At 45.6% G+C, this 18,842-nt stretch overlaps 1 protein-coding gene across 2 annotated transcripts in view; it reads left to right on the top strand.

The window, feature by feature from the left end:
* The window catches only part of SLC12A3 (solute carrier family 12 member 3), a 40,973-nt gene extending 23,855 nt beyond the window's left edge, over positions 1 to 17,118 (top strand). Inside the window, exons 17-26 of one of the 2 annotated variants that reach the window (XM_032774061.1) lie at positions 2,646 to 2,786; positions 3,400 to 3,506; positions 5,651 to 5,733; positions 7,230 to 7,280; positions 7,797 to 7,898; positions 9,810 to 9,921; positions 11,401 to 11,487; positions 14,285 to 14,420; positions 15,201 to 15,268; positions 16,977 to 17,118. In XM_032774061.1, the coding sequence (XP_032629952.1) occupies positions 2,646 to 2,786; positions 3,400 to 3,506; positions 5,651 to 5,733; positions 7,230 to 7,280; positions 7,797 to 7,898; positions 9,810 to 9,921; positions 11,401 to 11,487; positions 14,285 to 14,420; positions 15,201 to 15,268; positions 16,977 to 17,118 (1,029 nt within the window). Of the gene's footprint in view, positions 1 to 2,645; positions 2,787 to 3,399; positions 3,507 to 5,650; positions 5,734 to 7,229; positions 7,308 to 7,796; positions 7,899 to 9,809; positions 9,922 to 11,400; positions 11,488 to 14,284; positions 14,421 to 15,200; positions 15,269 to 16,976 lie in introns of both variants that reach the window. The other variant, XM_032774059.1, reaches the window with a different exon arrangement.
* The last annotated feature ends 1,724 nt before the right edge of the window (positions 17,119 to 18,842 follow it).

Raw genomic sequence — 18,842 nt, 5'->3', positions numbered from 1 at the left:
CCTTATGTACCCCATGCAAACTGCGGGTCTTTGTTTCCTTCTGGTGGCGAGGTCACCTAAGAGAGTCCTGAGGCTGATATTCTCTCCAGCTAAGGAGCTTAGATCATGTGGTAGAGATGTACGTTTTCAGCTCTGAAGGTCCTGGGTTCAACCTCATTAACGACCAAGGAGTTGGTTCAATTTGAGTTTTGCTGGAGTGAGAATTTCAGGATTTCGTGCCCTGACTTTTGAGGAGTTAGCACATAGCAGAACTTTGCAGATTAGTAGTCTACCACTGCTGAGTAAACCAGCACCTACGCTGTCATACCCCTCTGTCACAATGCAGCTTGCAAAACCCTCAACATAGTACATGAGAGCTGGAGATAAAGCCTTCTTGGCTGAGGGGTTTACTTCTGGCATGAACTTCCTAAGGAAATTAGGGTAATCCAGAGTCAGGGCACCCTGAGGCCAAGATAAAGACCCAGAGCATACCAGCCTGATGACAAAAAAGCAAAAATATTCTCCAGGCAAAGCCTCCTTTAACTAGGGAGAGAAACTCCATGAAGACCCCTAGGAATCTCATCATGGAGATATCTGGGAGTCACTTACATACTGTGGTCTTCTTCTTTCATCTGGCTTAAAACCAGCACTGCTGGATATCCGAGTCTAGGTTAGTGAACCAATGGATTGGTTCAGGTGATGCGGAGTAGATGGCAGAGATCTCACCAGGATACGATGGTTTGGGATGCTGATTGAGGAGGTGTTCCGTAGTTTGAAGTCCATTTTTGCAGTCACAGATAGGATTGTGTTTCAGTCCTCAAAAGCAGGTGCATCTGTCATGTGTTGTGGGAGGCAGTTAAAAATCGACCATATTTTCTATGGGAATGAAAAGCCACAGGGTTCTTTGGTTGGGTCCTTGATGGAGTGTTTGACTGGGATGTTGGCATCCCTCCACCTTGCTCACTGTGGTGATGGATCACATAGAAGACTTGGAGGTAGATAGACAAGCCAGATTCTTTCTCATGTACCTGTGATTTAAAAATATATTTCTAGGCACTATTAAATGACCAAAAAAGAGTAAAGCCATTTCTGTTGGAAAGATCACAGCCTAATTAAGCAATATTGGTGACAAGCTACAACGTTGTCATGGGCTAATGGCCTCCTGCTGCAGATGAATTGCCAATGTGAAGATCAGGCATTGCTTTTGAAAGGGGACATTGATCAGAGGATAACAGTCTGTCCCAATGACTTCATTTCTTCCAGATCAAATGGCTGATGTGGATGTATTCATTTTTGCCTGAGGTATAGCAGACTGACAGTTGCTCACACAGAGCCTGATCAAAGGGAGTATAATCAGTACAAGATAATCTTGCAGTAAAGGCACCAAGATGAGACTCTATGGTCAATTTTGGCTGTGTGCGACCTTGGGCAAACCACTGAGGCTGGGATTTTCAAAGCTGGATGGGTACATGAATATGGATCTGTGCACATAAAAGTCCTTCTTTAAAAGCAACTAATGAAACCTGCATTCCAGGCCATATCGTGAGGGCCTTTCACAGATTTTACCAGGTCCTGTGCCACATAAAACTTCATAGGTATCTGTGCGATTTTGGCAGAGGCAGGACTGAATTCTGCTATCATTTAAAGTTCACAGAAGTTTTGTCAGAGATTTCAGTGGGAGACAGAATGAGGACCTGAGTCAGGACTTCAGGATTTGGCCCTATAAGATTGTCATTGGCTTAGAATTATTTTTAACTTTATTTTAGACACAGACGCAGTGAGCCCTGTGGAGCCAATATTAATGTAAAGTGTGTGTGGCGTGGAGAACATGTATTCCAAATCACTCTGCAGTGTGATGAGGATTAATTGAACTTTTGCATAATGGTGTCATGGAAAAAGTATAGCGAAAGGCAACAAAAATGACTAAGGAGATGGAACAGCTTCCATGTGAGGAGAGATTAAAAAGACTGTTCAATTTGGGATGGAGGCGACTAAAGCAGGATATGGTAGAGGTCTATAAAATCATGACTGGTGTGGAGAAAGTAAACAAGAACCACTTAACATAAGAACCAGAGATCACCCAGTGAAATTAATAAGCAGCAGGTTTAAAACAAACACAAGGAAGTATTTCTTCACACAACACACAGTCACCCTGTGGAACTCAATGCCAGGGGATGCTGTGCAGGCCAGAAGTATAACTGGGTTAAAAAAATAACTAGATACGATCATGGAGGATAGGTTCATCAATAGCTATTAGCCAAGTTGTGCAGGGGTGCAGGTCCATGTTCTGGGTGTCCCTAGACCTGTGACTGCCAGAAGCTGGGACTGGATGGCAGGGTAAGGATCACTCGATAAACTGCCTTATTATTTTCATTTCCTCTGAAGCAGCTGGCACCAGCCACTGTCAGAAGGCAGGACACTGGGCAAGATGGAGCATCGGTCTGATCTAGTACGGCCGTTCTTATGTCATCCCACATTTCCAGGGTCTAAGTTTGGATCTCATCTATGATTCAGGAGACTGCAGGAAATAGAGCTGCTTGGTGCGAAGTGAAGCATGTTATTAAATGGGGATAAACTTAAAACCATCAGCTAAAAATGGTTTGCATGTCGCAAACAAGCTGAGCCTTAATGCTACTGTTGTGTCCTTTCCTCCCACGCAATAACAGGGACCATGCAAGCAGAAGATGTCAGAATCCAGGCTCACCTCCAATGGTCATATAAAGTGGCTGACCAAGAGAAAGATCAAAGCTTTCTACACGGAGGTGGTAGCTGATGACTTGAGAAGTGGAGTCAAAACACTTATGCAGGTAAAACCCTAAACTGGATATTGAATCATGAAGGAACTGCAGTCCCCTGCTGTAAATCTTGCATCAAGGAATTCTTTAATGTTTCTTACAAGGGGCCTTCAACCTTTCCACTGAGAAGGGGTCAGTGTTGTTGGGGCCAGCGTGATTTGCTAAGGGATGGATTATGACTTGGAGAACATGCCTGTCCAAGGGAGTAAGGGGGGAGTAAAAACTGTCCTGGTACCTCTTCATGGGCTAGCCAGCGCCCTTCACTCCATCGCTAGAGCAGGTGGACAGGGAATGACTGGACCCTTGGCTCCAACCCACTGGCCAGTGTTATAATTTGCTATTGACCTATTCCACTGGCATATGATCCCCAGCCCCCCTGGAGCAAGGAGGAGTTAAGATTCAGAGGAATGTCTCTGAGACACAGTGCCTCCTGGGACTGCTCCTGGCATGATGCAGTTTACACACTACTCCTTGCCCAGAACTGGGCCTAGAGGGCACCATCGTGCAGCTCATGGGTTATTGGACTATCTGGGCGTGTGATGATACCTTCAGATGAAATAAATGCATGTGTGGTGGGGATGTATATATAGTCCTATTAACGCTGAAAAACTATCTGTTAACCAAGGCATCCGGTCTTGGGAAGATGAAACCCAATATCCTGGTGATTGGGTACAAGAAGAACTGGCAGACAGCTCAGCCTAGGATGGTGGAGGAGTACACTGGAATCCTGCAGTAAGTTGGGAAGCTGGTTGATGATAGCGTTGCCTGCTTAATTTGTTCCCAGTTAAACAGTAGAGAGTTCTGGGTGAACTAGGGGACGCTCAGGAAGGAATAAGGTTTTGTATGACTAGCCTACTCTCATGGCTATCCATCTTCGTGAATACACTGCAAAGTTTGAATCGACAGCTTCCACTGGCTCCCAGTTTCATAGAATCATAGAAGATTAGGGTTTGAAGAAACCTCAGGAGGTCATTTAGTCACACCCCCTGCTTAAAGCAGGATCACCCCCAACTAAATCATCCCAGCCAGGGCTTTGTCAAGCTGAGCCTTAAAACCTCTAAGGGATGGAGATTCCACCACCTCCCTAGGGAACCCATTCCAGTGCTTCACCACCCTCCTAGTGAAATAAGGAGTGAAATTCAAGAGTTTAACCACTGAAAACTTAGCAAGGCTGTTGCAGCCACTGGTCAGCAAGAGGTGTATTGATGGGTGTTTACACTACTACCAGTCTAGGGTGACCAGACAGCAAATGTGAAAAATCGGGACAGGGGGTGTGGAGTAATAGGGGCCTATGTAAGAAAAAGACCCCAAAATCAGGACTGTCCCTAAAAAATTGGGACATCTGGTCACCCTATACCAGTCTCTCACTGCAGAGGGGAAGGAGGGGCTTGAGGCTAAAGTAAGGGACTTGGAAGTCAAGAGGTCGGGATGGAGGTCTGGTTTATATTCCTGGCTTCCTGTGTGACCTCTGGGAGGTCATTCAGTCTCTCTGTGCCCCAGCTTCTCCCTCTGTAAAGGGGGATAAGAACCTGACCTGACCCTGAGTTGTGACTTTCTTTAGAAGGGCAAAGCATTATTACCGTGATTGTTTTTATTAGCATGTGTTAAATTATGTGGATTTCAACCATCACAGTTTAGCTGCACCTCAGACCTCTCAATTGCTCTGCCCATTATTGCATCCATACATTGACTCCATATCTCCAGCTGCCTTGACTGCATCTGATAGACAAAGGAAATCCCAGTGATGCATCTGCTTTGGCTTTGCTCCAGTTAAGGGCTGACAAGTGTTTGCATCAGTAGCATGTCCAGGCACGTGAGGGAAGAGCATCTGACCCACTCTGTGCTCTGACCAATCCTGCCCACCTGCTCCATAGGTGGAGAGGACCCTGGATGCAGCACAAAAATGACAATTCCATTGCATCAAGGGTGCCATGGAGCAGTGGTTTCTGGAAGCTCATTATGATCTGTGAAGATCCACAGGCCACACTGCCCCCCTGCTTCCAGTGTGGAAGGGAAACACAGCCACTGTGGTACTGGGGACTGTGCCTTTAAGGGCTAAGCTTCCCAGACAGATTCTGGGTGGGGCACTGGGAAGCTCTTAGTAGGCACAGCCAGTCAGGGCTGTCCTTACGCATCTGCAAAGTACGCTGCTGTGTAGGGAACCAGAAAATTTGGGGCACCAAATTTCCTTGTGCCCTGTGCAGCTACATGCTGCTCCAGCCCCTGCTCTGGCTCTTGCCCAGGGCTCTACCCCCACTGCCCTGAGGAGCGCAGCAGGGCCAGGCCTGCACTCACCGGCCCCAGCAGCGCCACCGGTGAGTGATGCCCCTGCCCCCCAAGCCCTCTCCTGCAGAGGCCTGCCCCCACCCCCCACTGCTGGGCTGCGTTGGGCCCCAGAATAGCTAGGGACAGCGCTGCAGCCAGTTGGAACTGGAGACGAAATAAAGCAGAGCTGTTGCATTCACCTTAAGCACTGAGTGATCACTGAACACCGCCTCCACCACAGCCCTGAGACTGAAGTCAGTAGCTCTTACACTGCTCTGTGCTGGAGCAGGAAGGCTTCATTTCTCTGGACTCTCTCTGAGACTCCTCAAGCTGTAGCCTGGCCACCTAGGATGTGTGCCGGGGGCAGGATTTGCTCTGTAGTAACCTCAGTTACAATGATGACACCAATGCCCTTTGCTTAGCTTTCAAAGGCATTCCTCACTGGACAGGCTCAGAGGTCAGGTTCATTGGGTGTCTTGCCTCCACCAGCGACCAATGTAGAGATGGCCAGCGTACTGACCTAAAGGGACACCCCCTCTGAGCCTGTTCCTATGGTCCCATGGAATGCAAAGAATGTCACTGCTAAGTACGCATTTTCTCTCTCTTTCCAGTGATGCGTTTGACTTCAAGTATGGAATATGCTTAATGAGAAGGAAGGAAGGGCTGAATGTTTCCAGAATGATGCAGGCTCACAGTAAGTGTCTATTGCGGCCACACCTGCAGGCGCTGCACCAGCTGCAGCTGTGGTGAGACTGTTAGATCCCTAGCCTCAAGCAGCGAGTGCACACTGGCATATCAGTTAAATGGATGAACACAATAAGTCAAACCCACTTGCCCTTTGCAGATCAGTAACGTGCCTCTATTTTTAATCATTAAACAAGGTGTCAAATATTTCCCCCTGCAAGAGAAAGGACTTTAACAGAGAACTTTGTACATGGCCAGAATCCTTCTCACTCCCCACATTCTTCCAGTTACTGCAACTGAATGTGCTAATCTTCACTTCCAGCCCTAAATCATTTCATGGCATTGCTCTGCTCTGTTCCACCCGAGAGGCTGCTACCCAGCATCTCAGTGGGGAAATGAAGTGCATAACACATTTCTGGGTCATTTCAAAGTGCCCCCTAGTCAGTGGCTCGTTGGGCTGACATGGTGAAGGCATGTCAGTTTCATAGCCAATGGCACACAAGGGAGTGGTACTGCCAGCATCACGTTTGACAGCCTTCGACACCCCTGTCCCAATGGATCAGGTACCCATTTTGCTGCTGTGTGAACTAGAGGTGGCCTTTCAGTGTGAGATTGGGTAAGACAAATCCTCAGCCTGCAGGACTCTAGACAAGCCCTTGAACAACGCAGTCACTCTATCTCACCACAAATTTCTGGGTGAGATTGCAAAATTCAAAGCTTGCTTTATGGGGCTCCAGCATCTGAGACCAGCCTGGCCTCTTGGTTCTCCTTTAATTCATCGCTATACCCACAAAGAGTGATGAAAGGCTATAGAATGAATTGCCAGTGTCATTCCAGCAAATTACTCACAGGGTGACCATTCGCTCTCATGCAGGGAGCTCGCACAGAGTCTGTGCACCACTTAAGACTCGCTTGAACAGTGCCCGGGCCTTGTGCTTTGCCTTGGGGTAAATTCACCATCGTGAACAGCAGTCCTATGCCATGCACATCTCTGAAATAACAACGAGCTCCTCATGAAACGCTGGAACACCTCCTCTACCCAGGGTGCACCGGAGTTCCCAGGGCTGACAGAAGCTGACTTTGTCTGGCTACGGTCAATTAACTGCTGCTTTTTAACATACTTTAAATCTTTGTTAGGTTCAGCGCAGTTTGGCTAAGGATGAAGTTCACTATCGTGCAAAAGGCTGGTATGAGTCTATGGACCATTTAAGTCTTCAGCATAGGGCTTAAGTGGTGCCTATTCTTTGTGCTGGCTCTCAGTGCAGAAATTTTCCCCCTAAACTAGCACGCATGCAGCAAAATTTAACGTTGCATCTATTAAATGCAAACATTTTCTAAACTAGCTTTAATCTTTCTGTTCAGGATGTTTTTAAAGTTATAATGAACATTGAACCTACATTAATTTTAATTGGATTTAGACCATAATCATTTTCTAAATGAAAAGAAATTTCCATTGTTTTGTCTTTCACATCTCCATTGCCTTTATTCTTCTCATCTCTTTTTCAGTTAACCTGGTGTTTGACCCAGCAGAAGACCGTAAAGAGAATGGAGCAAATGGTGTGCTACCCACTGTGACCAGCACATGTTAGTTCTAACCACATTCATCTTTGTAATATGAAATGCTCCAACCCGTAGTGAAAAATAATCGTGTTCTACCATGTCAGTGCCAACTAGCTGAATGATTTCTGGCTACTAGTTACACAGGGACCTTGGCTGCGAAGTCCAGATCTGAACTTCCCTTAAGTTTCGTGGTGTCCAGATCTGGGAGTTGGGTTTGTTTCGTTGTAAGTAAAGGTTCCAGCTGCAGCATTGGGTCAGCAGGGCTTGGGGATGTTTGGATCAAGGGTTTTGGTCCAACCAAATACAAAAATAGGTTTCACCTACTAAGCTTTGCTCTGGATCAAAGATTTACAGGATGTGGCCTAGAGTAGAGAGCATTTTGCTGTAGCCTGCAGGGAAGTTTATGGCTCAAAATAGGAAGGGCCTGCCACCTACTGCGGAGAGTTGGAAGAACAGCACATGTCAAATTCCCGGACCTGTCTCTCACGCTGTGGGTTCTTTTCCCCTTGCTAGTGGATCCTGATGCGCTTACCATGGAACAGCAAGCAAGCACCATCTTCCAGACTGAACAGGGCAAGAAGACTATCGACATCTACTGGCTCTTTGATGATGGAGGTGACCTTTGACCTTAATAAATACACCCAGCCTGCACACAGATTTAGGACTTGTTTATCTCATTATGTCCACTCCACCCTCCATTCAGCTCATGAATGAGACCAGTCTCTGAAGGTTTTCCTCAATGCAGCTGGATTTCAAGCCACTGCTGAGATCCACTGCTGAGATCCACTGTTGCTCAAGCCTCTTCAGCTCTGCTCACCCCCATGCAATCACCTGTCAGTCATTCCTCAGCAGTGTCAGGGTCTAGTTCTCGTAAGGGCAGTTCCTACCCATTCATTTCCAGCTTTCCGCAGGGTGAAGCCCTTCTCAGCAGTGTCCGCCCAGCAGTGTCAGTTACCCCCAGATCACTGTGCTGCTCCCGTACAGTGCTGTTAAGCTCCACCATAATCTTGCCCTACCAGGCCAGTGTGACCTACTGAGGACATAGTCTGAGATTCCCAAAGGCGACTAAGAGAGGTAGGTGCCCAAGTCCCATTGAAACCAATGGGATTTGGGTGCCCAACTCTCTTAGACTCTTTTCGCAAATCTCACTCATACTCTCTTAGCAAAATCTCTCCTGCACTGCTCTTTCCACCAGGGCTGATGTTAGCACAGCAGGACGCTTTTAATATAATAGTTTTGAACAGAAAGGTGAGCCGCAAACCTCCTAACCCCCTTCCAGTCTCACGTGCCCTTTGCAGCAGTCAACAGCAGCACTGGCTCCGGAGACTTGCTTCTGTTAATCAAGTTTGTTATGGGAGCACCTAGGGACAAACCGAGATTGGCACGGTACAGACATAGAGCAGTAGGCTGTCCCTGCCCAAAAAGGTTGCAATCAAAATAGGCAAGACAGACCCGGGGTAGTGGAAAGGAATACAATCTACAAGCAGAGCAATCAATGTGGTGATGGCAAATGGAGTATTTGTTCCATGATTTCCTACCCCCGAGAGTGTTAGGCAGGAGGAATCAGCTAAATGGAAAGACAAGAGAAGGGAGAGGAGCGAGGGGAACAGAAGAGAGGAAAACTCTGAGGGAAGGAAGGTCTGAGGGTCAGCTGTGGAGTGAAGCTGAGGTGAATTACTATATTATTAGGGGCTGTCCATTAATCACAGTTAATGCATGCGAATAATGCAAAGCAAATTAACTAGATTAAAAAATATAGTTGCGATTAACTGCAGTTTTAATCGCACTGTTAAACAATACCAGAATACCAATTATATTTATTAAAAATATTTTTGGATGTTTTTCTACATTTTAAAATATATTGATTGCAATTACAACACAGAATACAAAGCATACAGTGCTCAGTTTATATTATTATTTTTTATTCTGAATATTTGCACTGTAAAAAAACGAAAAGAAATAGTATTTTTTCAATTCCCCTCACACAAGTCTGCTCAGTCCTACTTCTTGTTCAGCCAATCGCTGTTTACATTAATGAGAGAGAACGCTTCTTATTTACAATGTTGCCTGAAAGTCAGAACCAGTGTTCGCAATGCACTGTTGTAGCCAATGTGCAAAGTGTTTACATGCCAGATATGCTAAACCTTACTAGCCCCTTCATGGTTCGACTTGTAGGTTCTAAAGTTTTACATTGTTTTTGAGTGCAGTTATGTTAAAAAAATAATTCTAAATTTGTAAGTTGCACTTTCATGATAAAGAGATCACACTACAATATTTGCATGAGTCTCCTTTTCTGGGACAAACTGCAACCCAGAGATCTGGCAATGCAGTGTGTGATTTTGGCTGGGGACATTTAATAGTAGACAGAGCAGTACACTAGAAAATACATCCCGGGGTGCAATCTCACATTGATAGGGGGATGGGCTGGCAAGCACACGGGGCCTTCTCTGTCTCTGATTCAGAATGTTAACTAGTTGTTTGGTCTCCAAAAGTAAGAACCAATCCCTGTGCTCTTCCCTGCGGCAGGTCTGACACTCCTGATTCCATTCCTCCTCAGTCGCAAGAAGCGGTGGGGCAAGTGCAAAACCCGGGTGTTTGTTGGTGGGCAGATCCACAGGATGGATGAAGAGAGGAAGGCGTGAGTGCATTACTGAGCATTGATCAAATAGAGCTTGGGAGACCATTAGCTGACATTAATCCCATCAATAATTCAGAGTCACTTCTGTTACGATTTTCTGTACTGAAAGGGCCTAATACAAAGCCTAGTGTAGCCAATAGGAGTCTTTCCATTGACTTCAGTGGGCTTTGCATCAATTCTGTATATTCAGTCTGGATAGCGTGTATTTTGGATTAACTGAAATAACTAAGGAAGAAAGAACAAAAGCAAAGTCTCCAGGGGAGAGCCCAATCTGTGTGTCTCTGCTTGAAATGAACTCAACTGCCCAAAATGGCAGCTTGCCTCAGCAGATTCCTTGAAATGCAAAGGCACAGCACACAGAAGACACATTAATAAGTTACCTGCCATCTACCCCACAGGTTGGACTATCTCACAGATTTGTTGCATTTTGGGGGGATTTAAGTCTGGAATTTTGCTGTTTACCCAACACTCTTCTCTTCATTTTAGAAATGTCAGAATCTCTTGTGTTTTTTTGGTTTTGACCATTTTTTAAATTATATTTCTTCTGCATGATATGCCATGGTCCTGGTCATCAGTTTGTGTAAATCAGCATAATTCCATTCCAGCTAAATGAACTATGTTGATTTATATCATCGGAGGATCTGCCCCATTTGTTTGTTTGTCTGTTTATTTTAAAATGACCTTGTGTTTGTGGGAAAATGTATTGAGAGGGCACAAGGGTTCAGAATAGAAAATGCAAATATGATTTTTTAAAATGCAAACCCTAGGGCCATGGAAATGAAATTCCCACTGGTAAGAGGCCTGAACTAGTTGGCTCATGAACTTACAGGAGCTGAACACAGAAAGAGCTGTCAGCAGTAATTGGCAAAGTAGCCAAATGCCACCCTGCACTATCTTACTACAGAAGATATGGTAGTTAGGTGATATTGTTAAATACTCAGTGGACCAGAAAAAAAGAAATTGGCCACACCATGAAAGCTCCTCCTGCCCCGTCCTGGTTCTGACTTTTCACCTGGAATATGACTGTGCCAATACTTACTATCTGGCTAAATTCTTACTACCAGGAGTAGATTTTTCAGTGGACCACTCAGAGCAGTAAACACTGGGCCTAGTGTTTGCAGGGCTTGATAAGCAGGCAGATATTTATAATAATGCTTTTCTTTAGCATTTTTTCATCAGTAGAGCTCAAACGGCTTCACAAAAGAGGTCAGTAGCAATATCACCATTTTACAGGGGGAAACTGAGGCACAGAAAGGCAAATTGACTTACCCATGGTTATTCAGCAGGCCAGTGGCAGAGCTGTAACTAGAACCCAGGTCTCCTGAGTCTCAGGCTAGTGCTCTAGCCACTATGTAACACTGCTTCACTTGATTCTTAAATGTTCAGAGAGTTTCTGGGAATCCTGGAATGGTCAGTAAAGTATTGAGCAGGAAAAAACGAGTAGATTTTTTAAAAAATCCCCCTTTTTCTCTCTTGCAGGATTGTGTCTCTATTGAGCAAGTTCCGACTTGGATTCCATGAGGTGCACGTCCTTCCAGACATTAACCAGAAACCACGCCCTGAACAGTACGTTATTTTTATAGTTTTTGTCTTTGCCTCTTTCATTCTCTAGACGTAGTTCCTGTGTGTGTGTGACTGTGTGTACATCAAGTGGAACCTGAGAGTTCTTCTCGTCCCTAATCCGTCGCATGCTTTGATTAGGGGCTCAGCTTCTACCAGACGGGGAATGTGAAGGTTGGGGCAGAAAAGGAGAAAACTACACTTGTAATCCAGCCATTTTCTACATTTTTAAGTGAATTTCATGCAAAGGAAAGGTGCCAGCTCTAGAGACTGGTGTTTTGTCTTTAGCCAAAGAAAATCAGTGTTACCAACTATCATGATTGCAGGACAAGTCTAACGATACTTGGTGTTTTATGCAAAGCCAGCTCCCAGAGTCATGTCATATTATGGAAGAACCTCAGCTTTCATGTAAAGGGAAAAAGTAAGTTTCCAGCCCCCCTGTGTATAGAGAACACTTTAAAAACATGCCCCCTAAAGACTCAAATAGTTGAAGGCAAATGAAAAGAACCCAACATTGATTATTTTTTTAAAATCTCATGATTTTAATCAAATCTTGTGATTTTTTTTGGCACCTGACACATGACTGGGACTGGACCATTCAGAGTACAGACAGAGGAAGGTCAAGATTATTCAATGCTTCCCAGACAATGTGCCACAACCTTGATTCGGAAGTCATCACCACAGGAACATGGAATGAATGGATGACTAGAGGACATAGAAGGATGAATAGACACCGTCAGAGTAACTTCCACATAAGCCTGCTCAATTCATAGAATTATAGACTATCAGGGTTGGAAGGGACCTCAGGAGGTATCTAGTCCAACCCCCTGCTCAAAGCAGGACCAATCCCCAACTAAATCATCCCAGCCAGGGCTTTTCAAGTTGGGCCTTTAAAACCTCTAAGGATGGAGATTCCACCACCTCCCTAGGGAACCCATTCCAGTGCTTCACCACTCTTCTAGTGAAACAGTGTTTCCTAATATCCAACCTAGACCTTCCCCACTGCAACTTGAGACCATTGCTCCTTGTTCTGTCATCTGCCACCACTGAGAAAAGCCGAGCTCCATCTTCTTTGGAATACCCTTCAGGTAGTTTAAGGCTGCTATCAAATCCCCCCTCACTTGTCTCTTCTGCAGGCTAAACAAGCCCAGTTCCCTCAGTCTATCCTCTTAAGTCATGTGTCCCAGACCCCTGATCATTTTCGTTGCCCTCCGCTGGACTCTTTCCAATTTGTCCACATTCCTTCTGTAGTGGGGGGCCAGAACTGGATGCAGTACTCCAGTTGTGGCCTCACCAGTGCCCAATGAAGGGGAATAAACACCTCCTTCAATCTGCTGACAATGCCTTCTGGTCGATGGGGTCTCTTTCTGATCCCTTTCCTCAGAGGGCTCTTCCAAATCATTCTCCATAGTAATACCTGTGCAGAGAGCCAGAAAACGGTTTCTTACCTTGCATAGGGGGTACATAGGTTCTCCTGAAGTAGCCACCGAAGGGACTGATCTGTGAACAAAGGAATTAAGTTTCTAGGGCAGTTGATCTAAGCTGGCTGGAAAATGGAAATCCCTTCTCACGAAAAATTTCACATTTAAAAAAAAAATTCATCCTGGATTGGGATGAAAAGTTCAAAACGTAAAATTTTTCACAGCCAGGGATTTCCAGAAAAACTCCATCTTGGAAGAACTGAAAGGGAAGGAAGTGCAGAACTGCAGCAGACAGTGAAATCGACAAGACCCTTCTAGGTGGACAGCCATCATTTTGGTTTTCCTAATGGAAAAGTGGAATTTTTTCAGCAAAATAAAAGAAAAATTTAGATTTTGCGAAAAGGGCTTTTTCATCAGAAGATCATTAGAACGTAAGAATGGCCATACTGGGTTAGACATATGGTCCATCTAGCCCAGCATACTGTCCCTGATAGTGGCTGGTACCAAAGCTTCAGGGGGAGTGTACAGAACAGGGCAATTTTGAAGAAATTCCACCCCTGTCATCCCCTCCCAGCTTCTGGCAGTCAGAGGTCTAGAGTCACCCCTAGTGAGAGGTTATATCCCTGAACATCTTGGTTCATAGGTCCATGATCAGCTATCCTCCATCAACAGCTATCCTCCATGAATTTATCCAGGTTTTTTTTTTAAACCCAGTTATACATTTAGTCATTGTAACATCCCATGGCAATGAGTTCCACAGGTTAAATTGTATGTTATGTGAAAAAGTATTTGTGTGTATTAAACCTGCTGCCCATTAATTTCATTGGGTGACCTCAGGTTTTTATATTGTAGGAAAGTGTAGATAATACTTCTCTATTCACTTTTTCCACACCATTTGTGCTTTTATAGACCTCCATGATATCCCCATTTAGTCATCACTTTTTCTAAGCTGAACAGCCTTGATCTTTTTAGTCTGCCCTCATATGGCAGCCGTTCCAGACCCTTAATCGTCTTTGTTGCCCTTCTGTGAACCAGTTCCAGTTGCGTGATATCCTTTATGAAATGGGGAAACCAGACCTGCACACAGTATTTGATATTTTCTGTCTTATTTTCTATCCCTTTCCTAATGGTTCCTAACATACTGTTAGCTTTCTTGATCACTGCTGTGCACTGAGCTGAAGTTTTCAGGGAACTATCCATGATGACTCAGACCTGATCAGTTCTCTTGTTGATCCAGGATCTCTCTTCAAAAGACAGAAACAAATAGCAGTTGCCATCTTTCTAACGGGAGCCCCCAGCATGCTCATAAACCCTAGCAGCATTAATCCAGTACAGCAAATGGCAGGACAGAGCTCCAATCCTATCATGCTCTTTGTTTGCAGCATCAAGAGATTTGATGACCTGATCGCCCCCTTCAGGCTGAATGATGGGTTTAAGGACGAGGCCGTGGTGAATGAAATGAGGAAAGACTGCCCCTGGAAGATTTCTGATGAGGAGGTTAATAAAAGCAAAGTGAAGGTAGGGACATTACCACTGCTTTTGGGAGATTTCAACTGCTGGGGAAGGGAGAATACCTAGGAATTATTATGTAAAGGATTTTCCTGACCTATTCCATGATTCAGAAAGCTCTTCTTGCTTCCAGGCTTTTCCAGGATCCCAATCCTGTAAGGTGCTGTGAGCAACTCCTGTGGGTTGCTGAGCACCCTCCACTCCCACTGAAATCATTACAAGGCAATAGCATTCAGCGCCTTACAGGATTGGGCCCGTAATGATTTGGAGGCCCTTTTGGCTCAGTCCTGCACCCACTGATGTCAATGGAAGTGTTGCCATTGACTTCACCGGGTGCAGACCGGACCTTGCTGCTGTGGAGAACAGAGTGAGCTGCAGAGGGTTTTTTTATGGTGATTCCATGCTGAAGCAATGGGCAGGACCAAAGGGTTTGGAAGGAAACAGCTCTCAGGAGAGGTTAAGAGAGAGGCAGCATGTTCAGCTGGAGATGAGGTCAACAGGCAGACTGGGCTGACTTTAGGAATGACCAATTCTGGTAGCTAGGGGCCTCACCAGTAACCAGGGTGAGGTTCAACCTTAATTCCAGGGGACAATCCCGAGTTCCACAGATCTCTCCTCTGTTTGGCAAATGACCACAGCCCTGCAGTGTGCACTCAGGACTCACTGAAGTCAATGGATTGACTCCTGCTGGGGACAGTGGGTGTTGGATCAGGGAAATCTGTGGGCATTCCAGGGGGACGCTGCCTGACTTACTTTGTGCTGATGTGATTTTTACTTTTTGCTCCTTAGTCACTTCGACAAGTGAGACTGAATGAGATCTTGTTGGATTACTCACGGGATGCTGCTCTCGTAGTCATGTAAGTAACAGCAGCCCCTAGAGTGATCAGGGTCTGTAATGCGCCTCTTATATATTGTCTTCTCCAGCAAGTCAGTGTATTTAGGGGCTATTTTTGGTCTTGGATAGATTACTATAGAAACAGTCTTTTCAGTCTTCTCCCTTCTACATAACAACAACTAAGCAGACACTAGCAATCCAGGTATGCCCCCAAGTATACCCCCTTACAGAATCATAGAATATCTGAGTTGGAAGGGACCTCAGGAGGTATCTAGTCCAACCCCCTGCTCAAAGCAGGACCAATCCCCAACTAAATCATCCCAGCCAGGGCTTTGTCAAGCCTGACCTTAAAAACCTCTAAACCTTCTATGCAGCATCTGCAGAAAAGCCCACATAAAAATACTAGTCTTCTACAGTGATTGCCTAACACACTATGAGTGAGGTTATTATAGGAGGTAGGGCTCAGGACCATTACTATAGCGCAATGCGATATTTTTTTAATTTGTTTGTATGATAGTGCAGCGATCTGGAGCAGACCCTAATTGTGCAGATTAGATAATTGCTCCCCTGACGATACACTCTCCAACTAGATGGCCAGCTTCTCTGCTGCTCCAGAAGAGGGGAAGGGGCCACAAAAGAGCTGGTTGCAGCTCCCTGATTCAGGCTGGCTCCATGCTGGAACCAGTCCTGGCATAATTTAGAGCAGCCTCAAGGCTGCTTTAAACTACACCGGTTGGTAGAAGCCCCTAAAAGGGCCAATCTCAGGCTCGGAATAGCTGGAATGCAACAACACTCCAATTATATTGGCTATGCCAAGGTGGTGTGTGGGAGTTGTGTAGGAGTGCGCTACTCTAAGTCTGTGCCAGCTGATGACTCCACATGGCAGGAATTCTCAGCTAGGGAGATTGACCTGCTTTCTGGCCCCTGTTTCACCTCCCGAGTGGTGCAAAAGGGGTGGATTTCACAAGAAAATATGGCCAATAAGACCTGTTGGGTGATCCCCAGGCCAGTTTTCTAATCAACTTTCTTCTAAAGACTAAAGAGACTGTTTCTATAGGTTTGGAGGCCACATTTCTATAGCGATAGACAGGTGAGCAGGTGTCCCTGTGTCAGTGATGCCAAGTTAGATTTTGACTCTCATGAGGCTGTCATTCATTCAGAAATTCTTTTCGACCCTTCAGACAGTGTTGGTCACATGTGACACAGAAAGCTCAGCTCCTCTCCTGTCAAGGCCAGCTGACTGAATTCACTTAACTTTCTTCTGGTCCGACTCCTTGCCCTGATTGTAAGAACTATAAGTCACTATCACTGAACTCACCCCACAGCCTGTAGTCACTGGCCACCTAGTGACCAGCTGAGGAAACACAGCTCTCCATTTATGAATGCCTGACATGACACAAACTATTCATGGCACTGAATATTAAACAGGGGCTGCTTATGGAAGCATCTACAGCACAAGGACCGCTTATAGGGCGAGTCAAGTTTATCTCTTCTGCTCAGCTCCTCTGCTAGCACAGATAGTACAAATGAAGCAGAATTCAAAGTGAGCAGGAATCAGTGTTGTGGACACAGAAAGTTGGTGGCACACAGTGTATGAGGTAGATCTATATTCTGCAAATCTGCATGGACTCGTCACAGAGGGAATAATACTCTTCCAAGGCAAAAACAGATGCAAGGTTTTTCTCCTCCCCACTTCATACGTCTCTTGTTTTTGTTCTTTTCCTTTTCAGAACCTTGCCAATAGGCAGAAAGGGGCGATGCCCCAGCACCCTCTATATGGCCTGGCTAGAAACCCTCTCGCAAGACCTGAGACCCCCAGTTATTCTGACCAGAGGAAACCAAGAAAATGTTCTGACGTTTTACTGCCAATAGAATGTGGTTGACTACACGGTGGGTCGGGATGTGAATTTTTCAGGCCAGGTTTTGGCTTTGGAATGAACTCTTCCGGTTTTTCGGGTGCTAGTCACTGGTAAAAGCAAACTTTCCTGGTTTAAGCTGATGGCAGCAATTGATAAAGGATTACTGATGGGAAATGACTAACACTGGGTTATACCAACTCTGCCTTCCCCCTTCTGAAAACTGATCTTGCTGATCCTAGCCTTTGCATGTCCCAGGAGCATCTTAATATCACCACATGCCAACTGTTGTATGAGGGGGATAATATGTTCCTGAGTTCTGTAATGCAAATTTCTGGGTGGGATCTATTGGGCAACACAGAGGACGCAGTAAGGGGGAGTAGTCAGAGCTTTTACGGGAGATTTTCGAAGCTGCCTAAAAGATCTGGTACCCAAATGAACTGGGCTTCCAGTTTCCCCAGTTATCATCTGTCCCATTTATTTCCCATTAATTTGCTGAAAATGACCCTGTGATTCCAATCAGAAAGTTACTGCTGGGGGTTAGAACATGGGAAATTCATCAAAGATCCTAGTCCCAATCATACAGTAGCTGTACGCTCCTTTGTCAGTGAAGGAAAGAGGGAGGTGAGAGAAGAGAAAGGGGGTGGGGGAAAACAGGAAGAAAAAATAATAGGGACGGAATTGGCCTTAGAATTTGGGGGAAGGAAAGGGAGACCCCACGGCTTTACAATCCTGCATTGCAGCGTAGAGGTTTGTGCCAATGACCACGCATTGCTCCAGGATGTTCTGCTGCTGTGTTAGCACATATTGTGCCTCCTTTGTCCCCACAAAAGAAACTGCACTGTTAAAAATCTGTTCTGTGCCATCCTCATGACACTCTGTAAGTCAGGTTGGCTGACCCTTATTAAAGCTGAGGAAACTGAAGCAGAGAGGTTAAGTGAGTGGCCCAAGGCCACATTGTGAGTCACTAGCAGAGCTAGGATTAGAACTCCGCACTCTGACTCCCAGGCATTTCCTCATTTCTGCTGGCCACTCTGCCTCCCTCATTATTATTGCCATTTTACAGCTGGCAATGCGGAAAGAGGTGATGTGATCTGCCAAAGGTGACACAACAGTTCAGTGGCAGACTTTGGGTCTCCTGATCCCCAGGCCAGTTTTCTAATCAACTTTCTTCTAAGATACTGTCAGAGGCAGATTTTGTCCAGAGTGAATGCTATGGGGAATGTGCTCCCCATAGGGTTTGACAGTGATACTGCCCTCCTCCTTGGTCGTGTTTGTTTCAATGACCTACCCTCACCCCAATCAAACATTAGCTAGAGCGCTCGTCTGCTTTCCTTAGACCCCCCACAGAACCCTGGCTGGGGGTAAAAGAGACATGCCGCCCTGCAGTCCTCTCTTCTATTTAAAAAGGGTCTTAAGCTCGCAAAATCCATAAGCCTGTCAGGTGTGAAGCGGGGGGAAATGAGTGGCCCACATTGGCATCTGATGCTGTAATAAGCCTCTGTCCCAAATCTGGACCTTAGCATCCAAAATCTGGGTGCTTAGCATGAACCTCCAAGCTTAATTACCAGCTTAGATCTTATCTCGCTGCCACCAATCAGGATTCTGAGTACCTGATAAACTCTCTGGTCTCCCCAAACCTTTCCCTGGGGGACCCCCAAGACTCAGATGCCCTGAGCCTCCAACAAAGGGAAATAACCCACTTCCCTTCCTGCTCTTTACTTCCTCCCAGATTTTCCC

The sequence above is a fragment of the Chelonoidis abingdonii genome, chromosome 19, assembly GCF_003597395.2.
Source record: "Chelonoidis abingdonii isolate Lonesome George chromosome 19, CheloAbing_2.0, whole genome shotgun sequence".
Taxonomy (NCBI): domain Eukaryota; kingdom Metazoa; phylum Chordata; order Testudines; family Testudinidae; genus Chelonoidis; species Chelonoidis abingdonii.
This window is presented reverse-complemented; position numbering and strand designations above follow the sequence as displayed.